This window comes from Dasypus novemcinctus, chromosome 7 (genome assembly GCF_030445035.2).
Source record: "Dasypus novemcinctus isolate mDasNov1 chromosome 7, mDasNov1.1.hap2, whole genome shotgun sequence".
In the NCBI taxonomy this organism is placed as follows: Eukaryota; Metazoa; Chordata; class Mammalia; order Cingulata; family Dasypodidae; genus Dasypus; species Dasypus novemcinctus.
This window is the reverse complement of record NC_080679.1, coordinates 72,009,505-72,030,470: the sequence shown is the minus strand read 5'-3', so window position 1 is coordinate 72,030,470 and position 20,966 is coordinate 72,009,505. Positions and strand designations below refer to the sequence as shown.

At 44.0% G+C, this 20,966-nt stretch overlaps 1 protein-coding gene across 1 annotated transcript; it reads left to right on the top strand.

Moving 5' to 3' along the window:
- Positions 1-11,054: 11,054 nt before the first annotated feature.
- HOXD1 (homeobox D1) lies at positions 11,055-12,668 on the top strand. Its single transcript, XM_058301263.1, has 2 exons — positions 11,055-11,751; positions 12,110-12,668. The coding sequence occupies exons 1-2, from the start codon at positions 11,082-11,084 to the stop codon at positions 12,442-12,444; spliced, it is 1,005 nt and encodes a 334-aa protein (XP_058157246.1). The 5' UTR covers positions 11,055-11,081; the 3' UTR covers positions 12,445-12,668.
- The last annotated feature ends 8,298 nt before the right edge of the window (positions 12,669-20,966 follow it).

Genomic DNA, 20,966 nt, shown 5'->3' with positions numbered 1-20,966 from the left:
GTGGTGGTGGTGGTGGTGGCAGTTTCAGTACCCCTAGTTGTTCCTCCCAGGAAATTAAATGTGAATTAAGACAGGGTAGAGGTAATACAGTGGGAATGGCCTAGTCACCATTTGGCAGCCCACTGCAAAATGGGAGGTGGGAGTGGAGAGAAAAGAACTTGCTTTTGCAACCAGAGGGGCAGGACCCAGCCTCCAGTGGAGCACCCAGTTGGGCTAGCCAGAGGGGTTGGGGGAAGTTCCAGAGGAAAGGACTGGGAAGCAGTTCTGGTCTCTGGAAAGGAGGTAAGAAAGGGTGATTAAGTACGGATTCTGCCTTTTGGCTTTCAGGCCTCACCCTCATCCAGGGGCCTGACAGAGAAAAATCCGCCTCTGATGGAATCATTAAGTTAACCATCCATTTGTACCATTTCTTTGCACAGGCTTTCAAATGAGAAAGAGGCAGAGAATATAGAGGCAGGACTTTCCCCTTGGTATAGCCCCAAGCCTAGTCCCTATCAGAGACACATCAGCCAAATTGGTTTCTGAGGCCCCAGAGGCTGCTAACCTTGCTGAACAAGATTTTTCGAATTTCTATCAGTAAGGAGTATTAAAAGATAGTGATTACCTATACTAGCTCCTTGTCCCTTTTCCCTCCCGTGTACCAGCCAAAGGACCCCTGAATGAAGTGTATCCTCTCAACTAGCAGTCTTGGGAGCCTGGGCTCTCGATCTGAGGTTTTTCATTAGGGAGTATAAAAGGGATATGTGTGGGTGTATGTGTGAATAACAAAGAAGTAATCATGCCTTCTAATAAAAAGTATTCCTCTGACCTGGATGAACCAGAAGCTTGTTTACACCTTCAGTATTCAATAAACAGCCATGGGGCTGTTTTGCCTTTATCCTGAGAATTCATTAAAATTCCTTCAGAAGTGAAGCATTGGTTAATCCCAGTTACAGGTTTAGGAGGATCCTCTTCATCTGGAAGTTCCTGACATTACTTTGGTCCTTCATTCAAAAACTAAGAACAGAACAGGACGAACAGAAATTGGTGAGTCTATTGAATATAAGGTTCAGGAGGGGTAGAAGGCTCCAGGCCCCACAGGGCACTGCAACTTCCCAGAGAGGTTCTGGCTGGGCCTAGTTGAGCGCACCCTATTCTTAGGCACTTCAGGCACAGGGTGCTAAGACTGGGTTGGCAGCCAAGCACTTACAGACTTTGAGAACTGGCTCATGCACATCTTTCTTGCAGAAGGCCTGAATGGAGAGAAGAAAAATAGGTCAGAGAAATCCTCTGCAATGATTGCACTGCACGGGTGGAGGATGACCCAAGAAGATTATCATAGAGGATGAAATCTTAGTTTTCATTTCTCTGTTGTCTTCTGTTTGAGCCACAAATGCCCTAATCTTTGGGACCCAAGGTTGGTGTTTAATGGATTTATATACCTGACCCATTCCTAAACACTTCTCTCAGGCCTCACTTTTCAATCTTGGCAAATTGAAAAAGTACAAAGAACAATCCAAAGGTCTACTTTCAGGCCAGGTCCAGACGGAAGCACAGTAGACAAAAGATTCTATGCATGAAGAGTCAATGTAGACAGCTGTCCAATCCTTTGCAGTAACTGGGGCAGGTAAAGGATCCCCAGGAGATCTGCAAGGAAGGAGCTACTGAGTGAATCTTCTTGTCCTCCATCCTATGGTACAATATTTGACTGGTTCCTATAGGGGATCATTTTAACAGGAGAATAATATCTGGGAAATAAAGAAGTAGGGTTTTTAGCATAAGGGCCCAAGAAGGAGGGGAATCCCAACTTAAAATCAGGGTTCATAAAGAGCCTTGGTACTGTGGAAAGTGTTTTTACTCATGGAAGTAGGGCTACAACCAGAACCTGCTGGGCCAGGGAATTTCTAAAGTAGGGGAGTGTAGTGCCCCTGACTTGTGGGGAGACAGGGAAAAGGCCCTTTGATGGCTCTATTGTTTAAAGCGCTGCCCTATAAATACCCCTCCCCCACCTCCTCTGTAAGGGCTGAGTGGGAAACTGGGTCAGTTGAGCTGAACTCCAGGCAGCGGAGGAGCTGGGCCAGTCTCCCTTCCGCCCGCCCGCCCCCCACCCCCACCCCAAACTCGCCACCCCATCCCTACCCCCGCCAGCCAGCCAGGACGCCTGCTACCAACAGAGAACACACAAAGGAAGCCCTCACCCGTCTTTGGACCTTGAGACGCTCTGGGGACGGGGCTGGCATGGACCTGGAGACTGAACCCTCGCCCCCCCCCCCCCACTCCCACAGGGAACAATAGGAGTTGCTTCCCACGGGCGGGCGGGCGCGCCACACAAAGGAGCGCTCGGCCCGCGCCACCATGTGACACGCGCGCTAGCTCTACGCCTCCAAGCTCCGCTGCAGGGAGCAGTCTGCAGAGCGCACGCAATGAGGCTGCGGGTGGGGGGTGAGTGGGTGTTCCTGAATCGACCTGAAACACTTTCTGAAAGACAAACGGTGAGTTAATCACCCTACCGGCTGGCGGCGCATCCCCTCTCGCCGGTGAGGAAGACTGGGGAGGGGGGTGGGGTGGAGGATCTCGCTCTCTCTGTCTAGCGTGGGGGGGCGGGAGAGGTTGGTCCTATTAAGAGTTCATCAATCACCCCGTGTGCACTTTTCGCTCGACAGCGGTTCCTCCTACTTCGGAGCAAGTCTGGGCCAGCTGGGATCCGACCAGAAACCGCAAGAGGAGACGAGGCCCGAGAACGGCCAGCCGGTCACCTCTTACCCCAGGGCCGCGCTGCCGCCCACCAGCCCCTCCCTCCGGGGCCCGGGCCCTCCCTACTGCCTGCACTCACGCCCGCCCCTGGCCCCTGGCCCACTCCGTACCTTCAGCTTAAACGCTGCTCCACCCCCAAGAGGTTCGAATTCATCTCTGAAGGCAGAGTAAGAAAAATCCCAGTAGGTCAGAAGATTCTTGCAGACATTGTTTTATTTAAAAGTTTAAAAAAGATGTCTCCAGAGGCTAGAATTCAGGGGAAAGTGTGAACCTGTTCAGTCCCCTTATTTGTGTGGAAGGAAGTAGGACAAGATCGCTGTTGAACTTGGAAGTAAACTTGAAAGCTATTTAAAATAACAAGCAAAATACACTTAAAAGTCCAACCACAATAATATACTTCTCCTTTCTCTTCTGGCGTGGGGCAAAGACTTGAATATTTTTACTTCAGCTTTTTTAATGTTTTTCTAAATTCATTTTAGACACACCATAATGGGATATACACAAAGCAAAGTTTATGGGGCAGTCATTAGAATTAGAGCTACAGCAGGAAGGTTTAGGTGGGTAGCAAAGTTTTTTTGTTTTGTTTTTTTGTTTTTTTTTAAGGTCCTGGTGCTGGGTATTGAACCCTGGACCTCTTATGTGGGAAGCTGGTGCCCAACCACGGAGCGATATCTGGCTCCCCCTCAGGTTTTTTTTTTTTTTTAAGATTTATTTTTATTTATTTCTCTCCCCTTCCCTGCCCCCCCCCCCAGTTGTCTGCTTTCTGTGTCCATTTGCTGTGTGTTCTTCTGTGTCTGCTTCTATTCTTGTCAGCAGCACTGGGAATCAGTGTCTCTTTTTGTTGCGTCATCTTGCTACGTCAGCTCTCTGTGTGTGTGGCACCACTCCTGGGCAGGCTGAACTTTCTTTCAGTCTGGGAGGCTCTCCTTAAGGGGCGCCCTCCTTGCTTGTGGGGCTCCCCTACACGGGGGACACCCTGTGTGGCACGGCACTCCTTGCGCGCATCAGCACTGCGCATTGGCCAGCTCCACACGGGTCAAGGAGGCCCTGGGTTTGAACTGTGGACCTCCCATGTGGTAGGCAGACGCTTTATCCGTTGAGCCAAGCACGCTTCCCCCCTGAGTTTTTTCATTTGTTTGCTTGTTGTTTTGTTTTTAGGAGGCACAGGAACCAAACCAGGGACCTCCCATGTGTGAAGCATGGTGCTCAACTGCTTGAGCACATCCGCTCCCTGCAAAGCATTCTAATGCCAGGGAGCAGCACATGCAAAATTAGGAAGGGAAGAGTGAACAAGGTCTTGACTGAGAATAAGAAGAGTCATCTGTGGATCTGTGACTGAGAAGAGAGGTTATACAAGATTCATACTGAGGAGTTTGGACTTACTGTGTAGGCAGTGAGGAACCACTGAATGTTTTAAGCTGGGCAATTTGCAAGGAAACTCTTAGGGGTACTGTGTATCATTGGAGAGGGAGAAAAGCAGGCAAAAACAACAAAGGAGGCTCCTGCAATAAGCCAGCATAGAGAGGAACTAAAGTAGTAAGGTCAAAGAGGAGAGACATTTAGGAGGCAGAATTCACAGGACTTGGTGATCAACTGAATGAATGAAAGAGGAGTTGTGGATGTTAATAAGGAGGTTTCTATTTCATGGGCCTGAGTGAATAGTCTGGCCATTCACCAAAATGCACACAGGAGAGGAAAGAGAAGAGTATGCAAAGGAATCAACTGAGTTCAGTTTTAAGTCTAGATTTTAGCTTCTGCTTTACGCTTTTTAAAAAATCAGTGTTAATTTCTTGATTTTTTTCATTTTATAATTTAATGCAGAATATGATTGCTATATGAACATTCATAAACTGTATATTAAAAGTCGTGCTTTACTCTTGATAACTTGTATGACGCTAAGCAATTAACATAATCTTTCTGAGCCTTGGTTTCATCATCAGTAATACAATCAATTAGATATCTAGATATCATTAGAACAATGTGTGCATTTTAGGTACTGATATCTTTACCAGATCCAAATGAATGTCCTGTACACAGCTAAGACCCAGGGACCTCTCACCCCCACCACACACTGACTTCTGCTTAGATCCTGGTTTCTAGTGAAAAAAATAAGTCTCAGGGAATTAAAAACAATACAATAGCATCCCACTGCTTCTTAGATATTGAATCCAACCTAATGCTTAGGACTAGGTCAAATCAGATTGCTAATCAGAGCCTCTGTGGTTCCCCAGGGGTACTCTCTAGGGCATGCAGAAATGTGGTCTTAGTATTAGACCACTAAAGAAGAGGCCTCTTAGCAGATGTCAAAAAGCTTCTGTACTTTTTTTTATATCATGTGTATTTCAGGGAATGCGCCACCCATTGTCTTGGAACCTTCTTAAGATTTCATGTGGCACAGTGTAGTAAAGAGTGTTTTACACCTGATCTTGGCCACTTACACTGGCTGTGACTACAGCAAGTTGTTTAGCTTTTCTGTGTCAGTATTATCATTTGTAAAATAGAATTATGAAAGGATCAAATAAGATAAGGAAGAATCTGAAATATATGGTGATGCTATAAGGGTAATTAAAAGGTATTTTTCACTTATCAGATTGGCAAAAATCAAAAGAGTTGGCAAAGAGCGAGGAAACAGGCACTTTCATATATTGCTGGTAGAAGTATAAAATGATTCCATTCTCTGGAGAGTGATTTGGAAATAAATATCAAGATTACCAGTGCACATGTCTTTTGACTCAGTAATTTTACTTCTAGGAATTTTCTGATAGGTAAAAACTTGCACATATGTTTTTAACAGAATTTTATGGAATCATCTTCAAAGTACAACAGGGGAAAAAGCATGGTGCAAAAGTCTACCTATGCTACCATATGTGTAAAAACCATGGGTAGATATTTATATATATTGGATTCTACAGGAATAAAGTGGGTATGGAAAGATATACAAGAAACTAATAAAAGTGATTGCCTATCAAAGGGGAACTGGATGGTTGGCAACTGGGTGGGAAGGGGAGACTTTTCACTGCACACCTTTTGGTACTTTTAAAATCTTCATGTAAATTTAAATTTATTACCTATTATAAATACAGCACATGTTTATAATGGAAAAGTTTGTGATAAATAAATGGTTAGTATAAGTTATGACCTGGGTATGCGTGCATATGTGTGTGTTCAGCCATGCTCTTATTTGCACTTGCACTATGCAGTAAAATTAATCGAGGGATGCCTCTTGTTTTGCTGATAGACTTCCAGGGATTCTATTTCTAATTTCAAATGAGGCCAACAGGAGGAAATGAGGGGATCCTTTACCCTGGCTTGGTGGGGGTGGGGTGGGGACACAGGCCCATCTCTATCCTCTTATGTAGGAGTAGCTCAAGGGGGACTACAAAAGGCTGGGGCACAGGTTTAGCAAACACATCCCAAACATAATTAAAGGGGCCACAGTGACTGTGGTCAGACGCCCAGAAGTGAAGGAACCTCCCGGACTACTGCTCTGCTTGTTTGGGTTTGAGGCCTACCACAGTGGGGAGGCACGGCTGCCTTGCTCCTTCCTCTTGGCAAACCATGGAAAGGCAGGAGTGGAGGGCCAGGATTATCCAGCCAGCTAAAATACTGGTTCCTTAGCTGTTTTTGTGAGACGGCCTTGCCTTTTAACCTCTGAATTAAGTGACTTCCTCTCTAAAATGAGGGGTTTAATGTAGCTTTTCTCTAAGGTGTCTTCTGTTTCTGACATCTCATTGCTGTGAATGATCACCATTTAGCCTAATGAAGAGTGTTCCAGCTTAGGCCAAGGGGCCATTTTTCCCCTCTGGATCACTGGGGCTCAAATGCCTATTTCAGACAACATGGGAAAGATGGAAGGAAAAGAGAATTGGCTTCTCCTTGAGACTCCCATTCCCAACCCTCCCTTCTTCCCATTGCCTCAGAATCACTCTAAATATGCTCTGAAGACTTAAGAGACAAGTCCCGTTCGTTTCTACCCCACTGGCATCACCCAAAGCCAAGCTAGAGGAGTGACAAGGAACAGAAGTGAGCGTGCTATGCAAAGCACTATCTTGTCTGCAAAACATGGGGAACTAACTCCTACTGGCTAATACTTTCTGGAATTTCAGCCCAACTGGACTCAGGTTTGATATTGACTTTTATGTTCCTACCACCCAGTAAGTTTCTGGACACTTTTCAGTTACACTCATGTTCCAGCTAGCCATGACCTCTCATTGTGCTGGTTCAAGGGCCCATCCCACAGAATCACTGCCAGCCCTCTCTTACACAGTACCCCTGCTGAAGCTCCCAAAGCAAAATTTCTCAAAGCGTGGTTCCAAATACCCTTACTTTAGAATCACTCAAGAAGATTATTAAAAATAAATATTTCTGGGTCAGACCTATTGGATTAAAATCTCTGGGAGTAGGCCAGGGAACCTATTCCTACCCACACAAAGTGGCTTGGGGAGCCCACCATTTAATGATTCCCTTTAGCCAAGATAAGTCATGGCGAAGACACTCCAACTGCCCACTCCTTAATTCCATGCAACACACATTTATTAAATGTCTGCTGTGCCAGGCATGAGCTTGACCCACAATCCGTTCCCTCTCAAAAGCTCTCAGGGAAAGGCATAGCACTGAAGCTGTTTTTCTCAGGCTGGTTGATGTTATCATATAGATTTAGAACTCCTGCCATGAGGATCCCTTTCATCACCACTCTCATCCAGGCATGGCTATGGATGCTGCAGAAATGTGCAGACCTGGCTTAAGAGGGAAGACTACCACTTTTTTTCCCCCATAAGACTTTCCATGCTTTGGAGGCTTGGAGCCAAGAGTTTGCACATGCTCAAGCATGTCCAAGGACTAGCAGGGTGGGACTTGTGGAGGAGTCAAACAAAAGGCTTATTAAGAACAACTTTAAACATGTAGGGGACCAGACTGCCACCCTCCATCACTTCTCTCTGTAGAAAAGAAGCTTGTTTTTTAAATGAAAGCGGAAAGTAGTCATGGGGTGTGGGGAGTGAGTAGGGGGTGGCTGCTGTGGTGTGAGCAGGATGGGAGAGATTTCAAAGCATTCCAACATCAAACACAACTTGGCTATTAGGCCCTTCTGCTGTCACCTCCTACTGAGAGAGAGCTCACTGGCATCAGGGCTCGGCAAGCCGAGCGACCCTTGGGAATTCATGGCTTGAACAAGTGATAAAATTAGTAAGAAATTTCTCCCATACCCTCATGAAAATCTAAGAGACAAACTTTAAAGTTACTTGGAATATCTTATATTCCCATCTTTCTACACTCACCCTCAATGACCTACATCTTCCAGTGTCTCTTCGAGAATTATAAATTCAGATCCTTCTAGAACAGATATAAAGTATAGCTAAGACCTGCACCAGAATAGATGCCCTTGTTACTGTGGTTTGAGAATTTTTTCCCCCAGCCTATTCCTTCCCTAGCAAAGTATCCTTACACAGTAGGTCCTTGGCAAACATTTATTGAATCTGAATCTGAGATGATCAGAGAACAGACTTCAAACCCGAACAAGTCAAGAAGCTGGTTCAACAACAATTACTTGAAAGTGATTAAAATGGGAAAGTCTGTGTTTTATATTTGTTACCACAGTTTTTAAAAATCCCATAGAACTGTACAAAAAAGAACTAACTCAGGCGTGGGGATGGCAACCCTGAGCCTCCAGGTATGGGGTATGCCAAGGACTTGGAAGTTAAAGTGAGTTTACAGAAGGATGAATGGAAGGTAGCTCTTCATATGCAACTATCAGGGAACTGTTACTGGGTCTAAACAAAGATTGAGTCCCCTCCCCAAGCTCTCATCCATGGGTATGCATACAAAAACAAAAATGTTTTTCCTCTCTTATTGTTTCTCTGGATACGTTTGTTTTTTCCTCAGGAAAGGCTAAATCTCCAAAATTCTGCTCTGAGGAAATGGTATGGAGAGCTCACTCATGGATATATCAAGGTCAAGGTTTAACTGTGGAAAGAGGGACCCACCTTTGGTCCAACTGCTTAGTTGCAAAAACCTGGTCTTTGTTGCCACTAAGACTTCCAAGGTACCTGGGCTGCCTGATTTTCCTGAAATTTTAGAAAAATGACCCTTAGTTTGATGAGGTTTGGTCTGACTTGCCAGACAGTCAGACTGGGTATTCTGTCCTAAACCCTGGGCTACAGCTGGCTGGATGTCTTCCCCCAAAGGACGGCTTTACAAAGTTTTGTATAGTTTTGAGATAGGATTGCAGGAGCTGGGATATCCCACCTGTAAAATTTGGCAAAGTCTAGTCAGGGATAGGTAAGAAGGCTTACCTATCCCTGTGAATCCAGCAGCAGCTTATTTGCTGATACTTTCGCATTAAAGGCAGTGAGGTGAAGGGGGTGAAGAAATTTATCTACATTTTAAGCCTGAGGTAGTTCTGAAGATGCTCTACTCTATCATTTCCTGACCACGGTGCTAGAGAAGAACATTTTTTTTCTCTTTAAGAAAATTATCTAGGATATTTATTATCAGGCTGAAAAGCTATTTTGAGTATTGGAGTTCATTTCTCAACCAAACCCAACAATGCTACAGCACAGGAACCCTGGACCCCTTTAGTTTTGTGCTCACTCCTGGGTGTTCCCCATACGACCCCCATCTTGGCACACTCACCTCCCCCATCTTCACTCAACTTCAGTCTCTTACCCGCCTACAATTTTGGTGTGGTTTTTGTTCATTCACAAGTCTGAATCCCTGCAAGAAACTGGCTCCCTGGACTGTGATAGCTCAGATTTTCTGACTTACTCAGAATGGAATTTTAGGCATGTACTCAGTAAGCTCTTTCATGACAAGTGGATCAGTAAAACAGTAATAAAACCTCAGTTACCCTAACTCAGAAGCTGTAACAGATCAAGTTTTCCAGGATACTGGAATAACCCAAGAGTAGGCTCTTTAGCTCTTCATACAGGGTTTTAGGAAAACACCCATTTTCATTAATGTGTGCAGAAATAACATTTTATTTGTTTTGTCTAATCTCTTTTGTTCTCCTACAGATCCAAAGAGGAAACATTAAAAGAAATGTTTGAGGAAGTTGAAGAGTTTGTCAATGTAAAGCCTGTCTTTGTTACCCTTCTACTCTTCATTTCCTGTGCCAATTGCACTTTTATTTCCCGTCTCTCTACACTCAGTAAACAAAACCATATTATCAAGGGAAAGACGTGAGCCCATTAACATTGTGAGCCCTCAGATTTCACTCGCAAGAGACAACGCAGCACTTATCTGATGGAACAGAAGCTTTAATTGCTTTGAGGTACAGGCCCGTCCAAACCTCTGAGATCTGACCCGTCCCTGAGAAGCCTTTGCGCTCTTGAGCCAAGCGCCTTGGAGAAAGCGTGCGCAGCATCGGTGCGTGTGTCAGCCTCCCAGACAGGAGGGCTCGACGGGCATAAGAAGCTTTCCACCACAAGGGCGGATTCTTCATTTTGACAACCAAGTCCAAGTGTAAAATGTGCTAAACTCTCCCACAAGACAGAAACTTTTATCTTTTGTCCAAGTTAAAATCTGGCACTCTTAACACTCGCCCTCACCATGCTGCCACAAGTGGCAGGGGTGGAAGAAGCCGAAGGGAAGGCTGCAGAGCGACGTGAAAACCAAGACAAAAACGTGCCAAGGTTTTGCGCCGCCCCAGGTACACGGCATCAAATTTAGTCCCACGGGGCAGGAGGGTGTAAAGGAAAATCAAACATCTGCTTCTGGTTTGGGAGAGGGATGACAACAACGCCAAGGAAACCAAAAGAAAGCGTTAGGACTCGGAGAGAAAGAGTAGTAACTTTAACTTCCCTGGAGAAGGAAGGGCTAGGAGCAGTTCCCACAGGCCGAGCCACCCGCTCCTTTTTAACCCTGCGGCGCCCAGATCCGCACCTCTCGCTCCTCCATCCCCTCGCTGTCACCAGAGCGGCCAGTCCTACCTCATTCCCCCTTTCCCCCCCACCTCATCCAATACCTGTGCGGGGAGCGGGCGTCCAGCGCTCTTGCCCTGCCCTTCCCCAGGCAGCCCCCGGGCGAGGCCGTCTCTCCGGGGCTGGGGGGCGCTGGGCGGCGGCCCCCGGCCGGCTGCGAAAAGTTGGCTGCGGGGCAGGCGCGCGAAGGCGCGCGCTAGCACCGGCCGGGCGGTGCGGCGGAGGCACCCATTGGCCGCCGGGCGCCACGTGGCCGCCCCCGCCGCTATATTAAGCCACTATTTACCTCCCGCTCGCTAGCCATGGCTCGGCGAGGGCAGCTCGGGTAGGGAGGGAGGCGGTGCGGCACCGACAGCGGCGGTCCCGCCGAGCCCCTGCCAGGCCCCACAGCCTCGGCTCCCGTCTGCGCCTCCGGGAAGGTGGGCCGGAGCCATGAGCTCCTACCTGGAGTACGTCTCGTCCCGCGGCGGCGGCGGAGTGCTCAGCTTGGCGCCCAAGTTCTGTCGCGCCGACGCCCGGCCGGTGGCCTTGCAACCCGCCTTGCCCCTGGGCGGTGGCGAAGGCGCCTTCGTCAGCTGCCGGCCCTCGGCCGCCGCCGGCTCCCGACCCGCGCCTTCGCGCCCGTCCGCGCCCGCGCAGCCCCCCGCGCAGCCCCCCGCGCAGCCCCCCGCGCAGCCCCCGGCCGCGCCCGCGTACGCGCCGTGCACCCTGGAGAGCGCCTACGAGCCGGGCGCCGCACCTGCCGCGGCGGCCGGGGGCGCAGACTACGGTTTCCTGGGTCCCGGGACCGCGTACGACTTGCCGAGCGCTCTCGGGCGGCCGGCGGACGACAGCGGGGTGCACGTCCACTACGCCACCTCGGCCGTCTTCTCGGGCGGCGGCTCCTTCCTCCTCAGCGGCCAGGTGGATCACGGGGCCTTCGGTGAGCCCGGCCCTTTCCCGGCGTGTCTCAAGGAGCCGGCAGACGGCCACCGCGGGGCCTTCCCGACCACGTCTCCGGCCCCCGGCGCCTACCCCAAGTCTGCCTCTCCGGCTTCCGGCCTCCCCGCCGCCTTCAGCACGTTCGAGTGGATGAAAGTGAAGAGGAGCGCCTCTAGGAAAAGTAAGTGTTGGGCCTTAGACAGAGGCACCTGGGCTCGGGGACGGAGCCCTCCTCCGGGGAATTGCGCTGGGGAGCGCGTTGCACCTGCCTCTTTTGGTAACAGTTTAGGTTTTATGGAGGAAACGCACTTTAAGTCTTTAGGAAAGCAGGCAGATTCCATTGAGCATGCCCTGAGTAAAGGCTGGGAAAATGTGCCAGGCAGAGAGCCCTTGGTGGAGAGTTTCTACTGGTCCTCTGTTAGTTCTTAGGGGCCCAGGAGGGCTGCGCTGTGACTTTGATCCCAACTGTAGCCTCTTCCCGGTCCTGGTTCTGTCTCCGCGTCCTCTCGCTCTGCTGACGCCCAATCTTTATGTTGCAGACAAACTCGCTGAGTATGGAGCCGCCAGTCCCTCCAGCGCGATCCGCACGAATTTCAGCACCAAGCAACTGACAGAACTGGAGAAAGAGTTTCATTTCAATAAGTATTTAACTCGAGCCCGACGCATCGAAATAGCCAACTCCTTGCAGCTCAACGACACCCAAGTCAAAATCTGGTTCCAGAACCGCAGGATGAAACAGAAGAAAAGGGAACGTGAAGGGCTTCTGGCCACGGCCACCCCTATGGTCACTCTCCAACTTCCCCTCTCAGGAACGAGCCCTCCCAAGTCTGGCAAGAGCTCGGAGAGCCCTTCCCAGGCCCAAGAATCTTCATGAAACCTTGAGGCGGATGGAGCTCGGTCTCCGAAGCCTCAGGCCACTCCTACCTGTCTCTAGATTTATGAGCAGGGTTTGGGATGGGGCTGGGCTTAGGCAGAAATGAATAAGGGCCTTCACTTGGGAGAGGAAGTATCTTAGTATGGCTTCTGAGTTCCAGGCTGTGTGTGTACAGATATTATTGGATGTCTCTTAAGCCACTTGTTCGTGCATTGTTTGTGTCTTATCAGGGAAAAGGCACCCAACTGCCAGGCCAGCCCTGCTCCTACCTTGCCTTATGCAATTCTTTGGGTGCAGAGTGGCACAGCATCAGTTGTTGAATGCTGTCAACACCCTGATGTGCTCAGAAAAGCACCTGTCCAAAGTTTTTCTGTTTGTAATTTAGAGGACAAGCCTACACGTGTTCAGCTTCTTGAGATGACCAAAGCTAGTTAGGGCCTCCTTGATGTAGCTAAGCAGCTTCGCTAATGATCTTCACATTTGCACTCCAGTCTCCTCCTCTTCTCCTTCCTAGGCAAATTCTACCTCTCTATGTGCCTGACTGAGGATACAATCATTATTTAATTAGTAGCCAAACAAATCCACAGGGTGGATGAAGATTAGAACCTGAATGACACCTTGGCATCAGTTATCCAAACTTGAATGTAAATATATACAGTATGTATATTTTTAAAAAGATTTGCTTGCAATGAACATATGTATGACATTTAATGTCATAGCATGTAAAGAGTTTGAGCTTTTGTTTTGTAATAAAAATTACAGAACCTGCTCCTTTCTGCTTTTCCTTATATTCCTTTCATCTTGATTTTCTTCCTTAAAGCTGATTCAGTTTCCCCCATCTGGAATTTCTTGATTCTACTCTAGGATAACTTTTTGAAATGACACCTTTTACAGGTTGTCTACACAAACATCAAGTTAGAGACAATGATCTGAGTACTTTGGGGGCGGGGGAGGGGTGTTCTCTGCTAAATACCCAAGTAAATGAGGAAGACCTTTTCCTACCTCAGTGCCCTAGTTTTATAGTGGGTGTGCAGAATGCATGTTAACTGGAGGGTTCAGTGCCCACTGTGGGAATGTTGTAAAGTCAAGGAGACACTGCAGGGAGACCTTGTTTTTTCTTCTCTTGTCCTCACAAAAGGAAGAGGAAAGGTGACCTGAACACTTTGTTACTTGGTTAGTGCTCTCTCAGAAAGGCAGCTGCACATTAAAAAGTTCTCAATTGCTGAATTCCCATTTCCAAGAAGAATTACCAAGGTGGAGGGGAGGGGCCGGCAGTGGGATCTTTGCATGTCCTGTAACCCAGGCTGAGCATCTGGCTGAGAGAAAGCACCGAGGGTATCTTTCTGTTTTTAAAAATGAAATATTTTCAAGTTAATGCTTTGTAAGAGGTGCAAGTAAAAATCTTGAAGGCTGGTGAAAGGATATGTGGTTAAAGCTGCTGCTTTAACCTTGATTTCAACCAGGCCCCACCCCCACCCCCACAGCAGTGTCCAGCCCTGGATGCACCCATAGTTGACTAGGATTTTTGTAACCTTTCAGACGTATCATTTGAAAAAAAAAAAGTAGTATTACTACAGAAGATCAAGTGAGTACATGAGGTAGTTGTTGGAGCAAGCCATTTTCCTCTCTTAGCTATATCCTTTCTCTATCACTAGGTGCTCAGCCGCATCTTTAAATTCTTTGTGTATTTCAATTGAAAGACTTCAAGTTCCAAATAATCCAGATAAGAGCCTCAGCTCTTCTTTTAGCTAAATTTCTAGATTCCGGTGTAGCACTTCAAATCTGATAATTCAGAAGTCTAAACAATTGTGGAAGGCTACTTTTATGATAAGACAGCAATGTGATTAGTCATTTTAGAAAACCAAAATTACACTTAAATTTTCTATCATTTGCACTCCCAGTTTAATGGAATTGAAGTAAAATTATCAGCTGGCTGGGGGAAAAGATCACTTAAAAACGGGTCTGTCAATAATATTCTTATGTATACCATCTGCTCTTCAATAACTTGATGCTAATTGGATCTTGTTTGAAACAACAGCCCCCACTCTGAGCTCAGTAGCTATTTGAAAGGATTTGTCCCCTGCAGTGGTCTTTGACATGACAATGTTTCCTTTTTGATAAGCACACACACATGTGTACCTAAACAAACAAACAAACAAAAAACCAACACACTTGGTCATTTCCTTAATCTATTACCCTTTTCTCTGAGAAAATAAAGCTTTTCTTTTCAAAGCTAGTACTAGCACTTAACAGCCCTGATGGATGTCTTCCTTGATGAAGGTGGCTATTTTGACATCCGTATAGTGCTACTCTATGAATCAGACCAATATTAGCTATTTTTTGACCAGCCCCAGGGATCTTTAAAAGCTTTCTTAATGCAGATTGCTATACAGCTATATTCAGTATTAGAGAAAGACCTGGCTGGAGTTTGGGGCCAAATAAGTGACCTCTGGAGGTCCCTTTCAGCAATGAAAATGCTGTAGAAACAATTCAATGACTTCTGCATATTTTATTTTAGGCCTTTCCTTGAAAGAGGGGGAGTTCGGTTCTAAGAAAGCAAATGTAGTCTCTAGGATTACAGTAATACTGTTTATACAGGGAAAGTGGATTTTAGATATAATCAACTATATCCTGCCTGTGTAGGTACTTAGCCCATGGGGATTGTTTACAGAACCCCACTCCCCACCCCCCTCCACACCCCCCACATCCCCGCCCATTATTTAGAGCTTTTTGTTATTTTGAAGCAGATCTTCCATGAAGCAAACTGGGAAACTGCTAAAACAATCCTATTTCTATTTTACAAGATTTCAAATGAAATATGCTAATTCACCCTCTGGCGATCTATTACAAGAATGAATACACAGTGGACAGTTCTGGCTGTTGTATAATTAGCTGTTCAATGTTTCTTTGTCTTCACATAATGACTATTTTTTTTTTTATTCAGGATAGTTGGAAGTGAGGATGAAAACAAGGCATTTAGTAACATAATATTTCTATACTAGCAAATGAAGAACTTGCTGGTATAAAAATCTAAAGCAATGCTGCCTAGATTCTCCAAAGATTAATTGTGTATGCTTTATTCTATCTCAATATCATATGTGGTGAGATCCAAGACTAGAAGTTATGGTTATGATTTAGAATGGTTAGAATTATTATGTCAGTTATTACATCATCAGGAAAAAATGAGCAGACTTGGGAGAGCTGCATTAGTTCTGAAGTTCTTAATTATTTCTTATGGCCAAAGAAATGCTCTGTATCTGTGGAATATTGAATTTGAAACCTCAGGATCTAATCAGGTTCAGAGACATGTTTAGTCTGACCACAAAGTCTCAACAAGGAAAATGCCCATTGTTAAAACTTTATTTGTGGTTTTAAAGTGAAACCATAGTGGACATATCTCACAAATAATGATAAATTCTTATCTAAATAGATACTCAAGATGTTCATAGCTTTGACCTCTCTAGCGTATTTCTGGGACATGAACATGCAACAAACATACAAAATAGCACTGTTCAATAGCTCATTTGTAACTGCTTAAGTTATACTTTCATTAATCAGAAATACAATTCAATAGATATTGCTTAAATTCAACAACACACCAAGAATAAAGAGATCTTAAATATTGTAATGAAAGCAAGATCTATTATTTAAATTGTAAAGGCTTAAACATTATCCTTTCCGCTTCTAATAGCTTTATTGCAATAATTCGTAAAGGAGAGTCAGAGTGGTCATTTGGACTTAATAGGCAAGAAAGAAGGTCAGAGACACTGTTAAGGCCTTTCTAGAGGGGGCTGGACAACATTTAGTATATCTCATTCTTAGAGGTGAATCTAGATTTTACAATTTGTAGGGCCATCTTTAAGAAAACAAATTCAGAATCATGAATACAAATATTCTAGAGCACCTCCTCCCAGGACCTAGAAGGTACCCAAGTTTGAGAAGCTTAAATTTCGCTGACTTCATGGTAAATCCACCTCTGTCCCTTCTTTGAAACCCTTGCTCCATCTCCACTATCCAGTCATTGCTTCTAAGATGACAGCAGTGATTGCTTTTCTCCAAGGGGGAGTATCTTAGAGCCAGAGTCACTGTCTGCTTCTCTTCAAATGCATCAAATAGCTGGAAATGAGGACAAGATAGGCTGGAGCTCTGTTCCACTCAAGCATCTCAATAGTTCTCTGCTCTTCTGGGCTATTGGCTGGATGAATGAGTTCACTGCCTGGGGATGGGAGCTCTATTTCATCCTGGAGGGTTTCTTCTGTTCTGATCTTTCTCCATGCTACAAACAGGAGAAAAAGATACAGTGGTTATGACCTAATCACACTGTTAGTTTCTGAGTATTTCCCAGAAGGATGGAGTCACTGAGGCTAAGGTAAAGGAACTTGGATAAAGAATATCATTCTGAAAGGAGGATCCTTGGATTTTAGCACTGGTTGCATTTTCTGACTAAAAGAGAAAGTTACTTAACTTTCCTGGCCTCAGTTTCTCCCTCTTACTGTATAACAAAGGGAGTTGGCCAGGATGATCATTGTTTCTTATTATACCAACATTCCTCTCTAATCCTTTACTCCACTGGTTATTACTGAGAGGTAATAATCAGTGACCTTAGCATGGATGAGAGACTATTATAGAAGTTATATTTAAGGCCTTTGAAAATTAATTTATCTGGCTTTAGAACCTGTGCATGTGTGTGTGTATGTGTGTGTGTGTACGTACTAGGAATAATTTCTCATTAGTCTTGACTTGAGGATCAAAAAGTAAACAATGATGATAAGATACCACTTCCCTTTGAACAGATTAAATAAGGTCTAATAAGAAACTTTTCAAATGGATGTTAGCTATTAGGGTTGGGATTGTCAATCTGCTTGTCCTTAATTCCATATTCCAGAGTTGAAAACCTTCAGAACAGGGAAATAATTTTGAATCCTCTTCCTTTAAGATATGTGGTATTTCAGAGTGAGTACTCTAGTCTGTTGAAGAAAAGAGAGCTGGATAATCAAACTTCTTTGTATTAGTCATCGAGTCCTGTCTACTTATTCTTTGAAATGTCTGATAACTTTTTTCCCTCTCTATTGGTTCAGGCCTCATCAGCTCTAACTCAGTTATGCAATGGGCACCTGTCTGGTCTCCTCATCTCCAGTCTCCTTCCCAGCCAATCCATTTTTAAGTCCTGCCTTCATCATATTGTCCCTCTAAACTCCCAGTAGTTCCTGGTTGTCCATGGGAGAAATTCAAATGTCTTTAGCCTGGAATTCCAGGTCCTCAGCATCTAACCATCTTTTTCCTGTTAATTTCACACCACTGCCTGACACAAAAACTTCACCTCATTTAGTATGACCTTCCCATTCTTTTCCAGGAAACATACGCTTTTCTGCCTCCAAAGCTTCCTCATGCCTTCTCAGCCTATCCAAAATCTATTAATCCTTTATGGCACACATCAAATCCCACCACTTCTCAGATTTAAAACTAACTCCTCAGATATTCTGTAGCATTTTTGTTTGTATTACTTGCTTGGCACTTAGAATCTCCTATAGTATTGTAGGATCTCTCTCTCTCCCTCCTTCATTCGTTATCTCTATATGGGTATACATTTTATCTCTCATTGAATACTTTATACACAGTAGTGAATTTATGCTATTTACTGAATGCTGAATGTGTTTTTGTTAGATCAAAGCTTACCATACTATTTGTTGAGTGATTCTTCTACCAGGTGAAGAACACTATAAAGACTTATTCACTAAGTATTCTTTATATTTCATTATTTACTGTGAAATATAAGGGATTCTCTACCACACAATAAAATAGAAATAGGAGAAGAAGGAGAGAAGAACTATGGACACTCTTCTTTGTGCATCAGGCACATTCTTTTGATTGCACAGATTGTAAATAAAAAGTGTGAATTTTGTCTAACATGGCTCCTTTTATCCTTACAGAATATAATTGATAATGTGCTTTAGTTGTTGTTTGAGACTTTTAAATCTGTTGCATCACATTACTTGTTATAGACACTTGAGTACCTTATGTGCAGAAACAGACAAGGCGCCTTGACACCAAAGGTCTTGTTTCTCAAGAGGGGTCTGGAGATAGTTAAAAGTAGCAGTGACAGGAGTCCATCCTGGAGGCAGACAAGCTTGGGCACAAATCCTGAAACAGATCACTCCAATGGACTCGACGTAAGGGAGCTCTAACTTTCTCCCTTAAAAATGGGAGCAATGATGTTCCCACTTCATTGAGTTGTTGTGAAAATTAAGAGATAATAAATGCTGACTGCTTAGCACAAGATCTGATGATTAATAAACATTTGCTAATTATTATGTCACAATGGGTTCTGAAAGTTGTAATAAGCGGCTAGGATGGAAACACGGGAGATGAGGCAGCAAAATATTTAAATACACAAGAACTATTTATTGAGGTCCCAGATGCCAAGCACAGACTATTAAATACAAATAGGGTTGAAGAGATATTGAGAAGGGAACAAGAATTGCAGGGAATAGGGCTAGAGAGAATAATGAAAAATCTGTGGTTGTGGATGAATTTAGCGAAATACTGGTGTTAGATGATAAGATAGGAAAGTAAAATAGCACTTGATGGACACTTGATGAGAGAACAGTCAAGTACTCATTGAATTAAGTCAGAGTCCAAGACCTTGGACGAAACCTCAGAGAACTGAAGGACAAAAGGAACATCAGATTATTGCATACTGCTTCCAGATTTCTGGGCTATGCAGAAAACTCAAATCCATCACATTTCTGCTTTTGATTCTCTAGGCAAAAGGACGTGAGAATTAACGTATGTGGTATTTTGAGAGTCAGGTGTCATTAACTAGAATGCAAGTGATGATGTATATGAGTTTCCTTCACTATGGCACCTCTTTAGAGTTGAGCTTAGCATCCTTAAAAACAGAGATGGGAGGTTGCTGTGTTCTACTGACATCAAAGTTAAAGCAGGAACAAGCAACCACGTTCTTTACTCTTTTGCCACGGAAGGAAGTAAACCACCCTCTACCTATTCCGGCCATGGAGAATGGTCAGTTTTCTCAACTGTGCATAAACCTGTAACTATTTCCATGGTGGGTGTGAAAGCCTAACCTTAAACCTGGGGTGGAGGTGGGGGTAGGAGTGGGCAGGAGTTTGCTGCTGAAAGGACACTTTAAGGATTAATTAATGGCTAAAGGACAGTACTATGCAAATAGAAAGTATTTTACTTTTCCTAGTTGTCTATGACCTAATTGCCAAAATAATGTCAGTATTCAATTGTTTGAGTGATTACTCAATCATATATAAATGTTTTTACCTACATTCATATTTGAAACCTGAGCTACATTTCAAATACATGAAGTGTGCTGGCTTTACTATAGGGGGCAAGAAAAGAAATTACTAGTTTATGAAAGAATTGTAGAAAAGACAGATTCAAGATAAATAGATAAAATGAGCTCTAAGGGACAAATTAAAACTATAATATTTCTCATTCAGGAAAAGATAGCATACTATTTGTCTCTAAAAATCTTAAATTGACTTTAAAAGCAATTTAAACTTCCTTGAGTTAACCTGCCAAGTAGCACAATTTATTCTTCTGCTTTGACTGCAAATAAAAGCACACGTGCAGCCAGAATAATCTATTTTTCTAGGAGCATATGGTTCCTTTGCAAACTTCAAAAACAGCTGGCTTTGTATCTCTGAAAATTCTTTGGAGTTTGTCACATGGAGAAGCTATTGGAGAACTGTAGCAGTCCACTCTTATGAAAGGCTTGTGATTTTTGGTTTTAGGAAACCAAAAAATTTAGGAAAAATTATATTTTTTATAAGAAAATGTAGCAGTTTCTTAAATGGTCTCATGTGAACACAGAGTGTTGTAATTTATATATTTTATTACATTAAATATGTTTTCTGAATAAATACAGGTGAGTAAAGGTATTACTTTATAGCCAACCCTAATTTACCAGGCATCACAGTGACAAAGGCAGGGGAGCTCCAGATTATATGTGAATAAAGACTAAAGGCTTCAGATTTTCCAATTCTGCCCTCTTTCGATTTAGTAACAGAAATATAATTATCATTTTGAAAATAGGAAAAATAGAATTAGCTTAAAGCTTTCTCAGTTAAGATTATGCAGTATTAGCAACACTCTAATAAAATCCAAACTTTTTAGGACGTTCCCCTCTTATTCTTAGTCTGTTTTAGAAACTGCTTTCTTGGTGAAGGAAACATTTATCTCACTTCTTTTTCATCTTTCTCTTGCTTTTGTTAAAATTAAGTAAATTAAAATTAAATTAAACTTCAATTTAATGTTTTTATTTAAAAAATAGCAGGCATGGTATATTCCAAGTTTTAAAAAATTATTTCTGTGTACCCAGATGTCTCTCTATGTGTTCTTCTAATACTCCTTATATCTGAGAGTCCATACAGGTGACAGGTCAAGAAAGATATTCACTTAATGTTAACAGATGGTTATTTATAGATAGTAGGATTTTGTTGATTTTTTTCTTTATATTGCTTGTCTATATTCCTTAACTTTTTATGATAATG

What these genes read in the sequence shown, in the direction of transcription:
- HOXD1 (XM_058301263.1), top strand. Translation starts at nt 11,082, where the DNA reads ATGAGCTCCTACCTGGAGTACGTCTCGTCCCGCGGCGGCGGCGGAGTG. An exon ending in GAGGAGCGCCTCTAGGAAAA is followed by an intron (nt 11,752 to 12,109) that starts GTAAGTGTTGGG and finishes TTTATGTTGCAG; the next exon opens with ACAAACTCGCTGAGTATGGA.